The sequence below is a fragment of the Leucopleurus acutus genome (assembly GCF_964270905.1).
Source record: "Leucopleurus acutus genome assembly, chromosome: 20".
In the NCBI taxonomy this organism is placed as follows: Eukaryota; Metazoa; Chordata; class Mammalia; order Artiodactyla; family Delphinidae; genus Leucopleurus; species Leucopleurus acutus.
Genome location: NC_139162.1, coordinates 56,034,472 through 56,042,041, shown reverse-complemented (window position 1 = coordinate 56,042,041; position 7,570 = coordinate 56,034,472). Strand labels below are relative to the sequence as shown.

At 52.7% G+C, this 7,570-nt stretch overlaps 1 protein-coding gene across 1 annotated transcript in view; it reads left to right on the top strand.

The window, feature by feature from the left end:
• Nucleotides 1-3,572: 3,572 nt before the first annotated feature.
• Nucleotides 3,573-7,570, top strand: part of TMEM150B (transmembrane protein 150B) — a 6,706-nt gene continuing 2,708 nt past the window's right edge. Inside the window, exons 1-5 of the mRNA XM_082862435.1 lie at nucleotides 3,573-3,695; nucleotides 4,010-4,069; nucleotides 4,166-4,233; nucleotides 4,429-4,556; nucleotides 6,967-7,150. Coding sequence (XP_082718561.1) covers nucleotides 3,628-3,695; nucleotides 4,010-4,069; nucleotides 4,166-4,233; nucleotides 4,429-4,556; nucleotides 6,967-7,150 — 508 coding nt within the window. The 5' untranslated portion in view covers nucleotides 3,573-3,627. The remainder of the gene's footprint in view (nucleotides 3,696-4,009; nucleotides 4,070-4,165; nucleotides 4,234-4,428; nucleotides 4,557-6,966; nucleotides 7,151-7,570) is intronic.

Below are 7,570 nucleotides of genomic sequence, written 5' to 3'. Positions count from 1 at the left end.
GGGATTCGAACCCAAGTCTTGCCAAGTTGAAAGCTCTGGATCTTCTCGGGTATCACTTAGATGTGTGAAGTTTGGAATTATTCCAGATGCTTTTTCCTCAGGATCGCCAGGCTGTGTGTGTGTGTGTGTGTGTGTGTGTGTGTGTGTGTGTGTGGTGGGGAGCATGTAGGAGTGAGTCAAGAAACCAGGAATTTGGGAATTCCCTGGTGGTCCAGTGGTTAGGACTCCGAGCTTCCACTACCAAGGGCACGGGTTCGATCCCTGGTTGGGGAACTAAGACCCTACAAGCATGTGGCCAAAAAAAGAAAAGAAAAAGAAAGAAAGAAAGAAAACGAAACCAGGAATTCTACTTTCATGAGGATTAGAGAATCTGGTCCATAATTACGGCAATGACACCTTAGGGCTGCCATGAGAATTAGTGAGTTAACCCATATGGAGTACATAGGGCAGTGCCTGACATGTAAGATGGGGTAACAGTTACTATCATTATATCTTTTTCATATCTACACACCACCAGCATCAGCTCCTCTCAGTCCTCTCTGCTCAAGAACCTTCCATGGCTCCCCAGTACCCTCAGGATAACATCCAAGACCTTTACGGCAGTTGAGAGCTTTGGGTCCCGGCTCATTTCTCCTAGTGGACCCCACAGTCTGTAACCCAGCAGACTGCCTACTAAGGAATGTCGCTCTCCACTTGGCTCTACAAGGATTGAGTCATTAGTCACTGGAATTACTCACTTTCGACACACCCTGAAGGGTGTTCAAGGCAGGGATCTGGAATGAGGCACTCTGTGCTCTGGGAAAGCTGGCAGAACAGGCCTTCAGAGAGTTAGATATTTTCAGGAGAAGATTTTATGAACCCAATTTCTTACATCTTCTCGTACTTAGAAAAGCACTAAAGTCATTAACTAAGGTATCTGTTCCTCGTGAGTAGCAGCAACTTTCTACAGAGACGTGTGCTTGACGGCATGTACGCCTTCCCCAAAATCACATAGATGCTGATATCGGAGCAGTTCCTCAGAGCTCTCTGAGAGGCTGTTTGGTGGGCCACAGTCCTCAGTATGTCCCCAAATAAAACTGAAACTCACAGCTCTCAGGTTGTGCATTTCTATTTTAGTCGACAAAACAAAGGCACTCAACCCTCAGGTGCCTGGTTTCAGGGACCGTCTGGACTCTGCTGAGAAGGCCTTGCTGCAGCCTGCATGTATCCTCTAAGTGTGGCTCATCAGACTTTCCTAAACGTCCCCCGCAACCAAACGCACACTGGCCACCATTGCTACTTAGCCACTTCCTCTTCTGGGGCCCCCCATGCACTGTGCTACCTTCACTGGAACATCTTGTTTTCTCATCATGGATCCGTGTGTGTCTGCCCGCCAGGCTGGGAACCCACTGAAGGCAGAGATCTTATTCCTGATTGATCGCTGGGCCTCCTCCTTCAAGAAATATTCATAGTGTCTGTCTGTTTCTCTGCTTTTTTTTTTTTAACTCACAAGGAACCTGAGAGCTGAAGGCCCTAGTTGCTGGGGCACTGGAAATCCTGCAGCACAGAGGAGGAGAAAAGTGGGTCTCAGACCCTTGAGCCCCCAGATAGCTGGCATTGATGGAATATTATTTAGTCATGAAAAGGCAGGAAGCACTGCCTACTACAACACGGATGAACCTCAAAAACATCATGCTCAGTGAGAGAAGCCAGACATGAAAAGGCACATATTGTATGATTCCATTGATATGAAATGTCCAGAATAGGAAAATCTATATATGGAGAAAGCAGTTTGGTTGTGGCCAGGGGCTGGGGGAGGAGGGAATTGGGAGTGCCTGCTTAATAGGTACGAGGTTTCCTTCTGGGGTGATGAAAAAGCTCTGGAACTTAGATAGAGGTGGTGGTTGCACAACATTGTGAATATGTTAAATGCCCCTGAATTGTATAATTTTAAATGGTGAGGGACTTCCCTGGTGGTCCAGTGGTTAGGACTCGCGCTCTCACTGCAGGGGCCCGGGGTTCACTCCCCTGGTTGGGGAACTAGGATCCCACAAGCCACGTGGCACAGCAAAAAATAAATAAAATAAAATAAAATAATAAAATTAAATGGTTAATCTTATGTTATGTGAATTTTACTTCAATTACAAAAAAAGAGGGGGATTCCCTGGTGGCGCAGTGGTTAAGAATCCGCCTGCCAATGCAGGGGACACGGGTTCGAGCCCTGGTCCGGGAAGATCCCACATGCTGCGGAGCAACTAAGCCCGTGCACCACAACTACTGAGCCTGAGCTCTAGAGCCCGCAAGCCACAACTACTGAAGCCCGCACGCCTAGAGCCCGTGCTCCGCAATGAAGCCCCTGCTCACTGCAACTAGAGAAAGCCCGCACACAGCAACGAGGACCCAATGCAGCCAAATAAATAAATAGATAGATAGATAGATAAATAAATTTATTAAAAAAAAAGAGGTGGGGAGCTGAGGGAGGAGGGGCTGGAACTTCCGGGTCTGAGGGAGGAGGGGCTGGGGCCTGGACTCCTGGGTCCTGGGGCAGCAGGAGGGGGCCTAGGACACAAACACCTGAGTACCAAGAGGGGAGGAAGGCAGGAAGTTGAGGCTTGTTCTGCCGGAGAGAGAAGAAAACGGTCCAGGTAGAGGAAGCAGTCGCTTTCTGGGAGGGAGGTTTCTCCGATGGAGATGTCATCACTAAGATCGCCCTTCCCACTCAGGCCCGGCCTGTGGGGAACTCCAGCTTGATAGAGAGGAAGAGAGAGGGGAAGCCCAGTGGGGGGAGGAGGAAGGGTCACCAGGGTCCCACACCCGACTGCCTCAGGACAGAAACTACACTCGGAAGGGCAGGCACCTGCAGGTCTGGATTCTCCGTCCCCAAGGAGGTAACAGCTGGGAGGATGGACCTCAGGGGCTAGAAACAATTGCATGAGTTCTGGAAGGGACTGGAGGCCTGGACTTCTGGGTCCCCAAGGGAGGAAGGGTGGAGAGAGCTAGAGGCTCAGATTTCTGGGTCTTGAGGAGGACAAGGGCTGGGAGTTTGAACATTGAAGCTATAAAGTGGGAGGAAGGAAGCTAGGGGTCCCTGGAAGCTAAGGTGCTGCCTGCTCGGTTCTGAGACCGCAAGTGGCAGTTTGGGGTTGAGGTCCTGAAGAGTGTGGAGGTCATATTCTTGGCCTGACGGTGTCTTTGCCTCTGCTGGAATGCCGACAGTCCCACCCCACAACCCAGCCATGTTCCCCAAACCTCTCACGCAGCGCCAGTCCCAGGCTGGAGAGAGGCAGAGGGAGCCCGGACAGGAGAGCATCGGGGGGAGTCCAGAAGCTGGAAGTGCAGGGAGGGGCTGGGAGAGTCTCAGAATCTGGGTGGGAGCAGGACAGCTAAGAGAAACTAGGAGATCAGGACAAAGGACTAGGCAAAAGGTAGGGAATGTTTCCCAAGCAGACAGCTGGCTCATTAGAGCGGACCTTTGCCCATTACTTATGCCTGGGAGCCAATGGAGGCCTCAGGGGCGGTGGCCACAATATGACACACCTGTACCCTTAGGGCTGGTTGCTCACCCGAGAGAGACAGAGAGATAAAGTCTCGAGACAGAGATAAAGTCGTGACCTCAGTCCCTGCCCCTCTCTCCCTGCAGACCCCAGCATGTGGGGATACCTGTCCCTGCTGCCTGCCTTCCTGGCATTCTGGGCTACTGCTGGCATCTGGACCGTGTGAGTGTTAGAGGCAGGTTGGACCCCTGGGTCTGAGGGAGGAGGGGCTGGGGGCCTGGACTCCTGGGTCTGAGGGGGGAGGGGCTGGGGGCCTGGACCCCTGGGTCTGAGGGGGGAGGGGCTGGGGGCCCGGACCCCTGGGTCTGAGGGGGGAGGGGCTGGGGGCCAGACCCCTGGGTCTGAGGGGGGAGGGGCTGGGGCCCTGGGCCCCTGGGTCTGAGGGAGGGGGAGCTAGAAGTCCGGTTTCTGCGCGTAACAGAAAGAAAAGTTTCGTCGAACTCCCTGTACTCTCTTTGATGTCTCCTCGACTTCAGTTTTTCGCTTGCTGTGGCCAACAAGGCTGTGAACCTCACTGAAGGCTTCCCCTATATCAGGTAGTTATGGTGCTTGGGGTTGGGGGGGTTCTGGAGGGAGGAAAGAAGGGGGTCCTGGTTCTGAGGAGCTACAGGATGACCCTTTACCTCCCCCAGTCGATGTGGAAATAGCCCCCCTCAGAGCTGCATCTTCAGCCAGGTGCTCAACTTGGGAGCTGCTTTGGGTAAATACTCCCGCGCACACTTCGTTCGGTGCTAGCCCCACCCAGCCAAGAGGGCCCCGGCACCCAGCCTCCTCCTCCCCCAAATCCAGGAGCTGGGCACTCACTCCAGGACCCACAGTCTCTTCCACCCCACCCCCCAGCCCCTACCCAGGAGTCTGGGACTCGGGCCTCCCGCCCACTTCCCTCTCCTCCCAGCCGCCTGGACCTGCATTCTCCGTTACCACCAGCTTCGGGACTGGGGGGTCGGAAAGTGGCCTAACCAGCTGATCCTGTGGACGGGGCTCCTCTGCACCTTGGGCACCTCCATAGTGGGCAATTTTCAGGTGAGACGCAGCAGGCCAGCCCAGGTTCTTGCCCGCCCGAGTCTGGGACTACAACTCCCAGCATCTCCGGGACGCTGGCTTCTGGTTTGGGGGGCTGGTCCCCGCACGGGCTCCTGGGACTTGTATTTCTCTTGTGGCTCTCGGGCCGTGGAGGGAGGGCTTTCTGGTCTCTAGATAGAGGCCTCGTGGGAGGCTCTTTGTAATCATTCCGTTAACCCCTAGGAGTTTGGGGTAATTCACTGCCATAGCCCCATTTAATAATAAAATTTCTCAGTTCATGGGCTTCCCTGGTGGCGCAGTGGTTGAGAGTCCGCCTGCCGTTACAGGGGACACGGGTTCGTGCCCCGGTCCGGCAAGATCCCACGTGCCGCAGAGCGGCTGGGCCCGTGAGCCATGGCAGCTGAGCCTGCGCGTCGGGAGCCTGTGCTCCGCAGCGGGAGAGGCCACAACAGTGAGAGGCCCGCGTACCGCAAAAAAAAAAAAAAAAAAAACTTTCTCAGTTCACTCCCCCTCCCGCCCCCCACCCCGCACCGCGCAGCTTGGCTGGATCCTATTTCCCCAACTAGGGATCGAACCGGGGCCCTGGGGAGTGAAAGCGTGGAGTCCTAATTACTGGACCGCGGGGGAATTCCCCACTTATTCTTAATGTTTGCCATATCGATGGAGTATTCTCTCTGTAGAAGGCACTAGCTTTATACGTTGTGCAGGGTTATTTTAACCCATCTCCACAAGAACTCCAGGGAGGTCCTTCTTGGTCAAATCCCACGGAGATATTTCTTTATCAGCCGGTTCCTGGTGGTCAGAGATGAACCCAGATTCGTAGACTCTAGAAGCCCACATTCTTAGCCACAAAGCTCAGTAGATATTTGTAGAATAAATAAATGGATTAGTAATAGGAGAAATCTTATTGATTTATTTTATCATTTTATTTTTTATCTATTTGTTTTTCAGTATGATGTCTGATTCCAAACCTCTCCCGCCAAAAGGCCGTGGAAGCCGCAGGGTGTTTAGACAAGAGGCTGCCTCCAACTTAACAAAAATTCCCCATGACATTTGCATAGCAAATCATTCACTTATCATGTATTCCTGTGTTCATTAACCTTTTTTCTTTAATTTTTTCCTTTAATTATTATATCCCCCCCGCAGAAGCTTTTTTTTTTTTTTTTTTTTTTTTTTTTTGCTGCTCCCTGCCTCATGTGGGATCTTAGTTCCGGATCAGGGATCCAACCCGAGCACCCTGCGGTGGAAGCCTGGAGTCCTCACCAATGGACTGCCAGGGAAGTCCCCAGAAGACTTTTTTAGACATTTTCTCCTAATCATCCTTTCCCTCCATGAAGATTTTATTTTTTCCCTAATATTTATTTATTTGGTTGCGTGGGGTCTTAGTTGCAGCAGGGAGACTCCTTAGTTGCAGCACGCGGGCTCCTTAGTTGTGGGCTGTGGCCTCCTTAGTTGTGGCTTGCCGGCTCCTTAGCTGTGGCATGCAAACTCTTTGTGGCGGCATGCATGTGGGATCTAGTTCCCTGACCAGGAACTGAACCCAGGCCCTTTGCATTGGGAGCGCAGAGTCTTATCCACTGCGCCACCAGGGAAGGTCCCCCCACCCCACCCCACCCCCGCCATGGAGTTTTTAATATGAAAACATTTTAATATAATACATACTATATCTGTAAGCCAGAAACCATTGTAACATTTAATATTTTTTCACCCTCCAAGAACCAATTTTACCCCCTTGGTGGCAACAATCTGCTCTCTTCCACCCAGGTTGAGAACGAAGGATTTATTCCACTAATATTTTATGAGGCTTGGGCTTCCCTGGTGGCGCAGTGGTTAAGAATCTGCCTGCCAATGCAGGGGACACAGGTTCAAGCCCTGGTCCAGGAAGATCCCACATGTAGCGGAGCAACTAAGCCCATGCGCCACAACCCACGCCTGCGCTCTAGAGCCCGTGAGCCAAAACTACTGAGCCTGCGTGCCACAGCTACTGAAGCCCGCGCGCCTAGAGCCTGCGCTCCACAACAAGAGAAGCCACCGCAATGAGAAGCCCACGTGCCACATGAAGAGTAGCCCCTGCTCACTGCAACTAGAGAAAGGCCGTGCGCAGCAACGAAACCCAATGCAGCCAAAAATAGATAAATAAAATAATTAAAAAAATTTTTTTTACCAGGCTCTACTATGTGCCAGGCCTTGCTTTAGGGATGGAGGCCCCAGCAGTGAACAGCAGGTTTAAATAAATGCCTGGCCTCATGGAGCTGTCAATAGCCAATGCACCTAATCAATCAGCCATTCGCCGGGTATGGCAGCTTTCAAGCACAGTCCGTGGAGTTGGTCCTGGTGCCTCCCCGCACGGCATCGTGGCCCTCTCCCTCCCACAGGTCTGCCCCTCAACTCTGCTCCCTTCCTCTCCCAGGAAAAGAACCAGCGGGCCACGCACCTAATGGGGGCCTTCCTCGCCTTCTTTGTGGGAATATTCTACTTCTGGCTGCAGCTCCTTGTCTTCTGGAGGGTGAAGAGCCTGCCCCAGCCCGGGGCTCCCTGGATCGGGCCACTCCGTCTGCTCCTCTGCAGCATTTGCACCATCCTCACGGTGGCCAGTATCCTTCCTGGGGCCGGGGACAGGTGTTGGGGGTACGTCTTCATTGGGGTGGCTCTGCTGTGTGCTATGGAGGATGCCCCTTCCTTTCTCAGCCTCGGTCTCCGTGCAGGATTATAGTGGTGTTGTCACCGAGTCCCGGCTCTGGGGTCACGCTGCCTCCACATTACTAGTTGGGGGAGGAGGGGGAACTCTTCTGGTTTCTTAACTTCTCAGTGCCTCAGTTTCTTCATCTATCAAATGTGGATAATAATAAGGAATGTGAGGAATGCAGGAGATGACACATGTGAGGTGCTTAGAATGGTGCTTGGCACATAGTAACCAATACATGTTGGGAGATCGATAAACCGATGACAGCAGTCCGTCTGGGGTACCGCTCTGTGCTGGGCATCGTGCTGGCTAAGACCGGAAACGGAGGTTC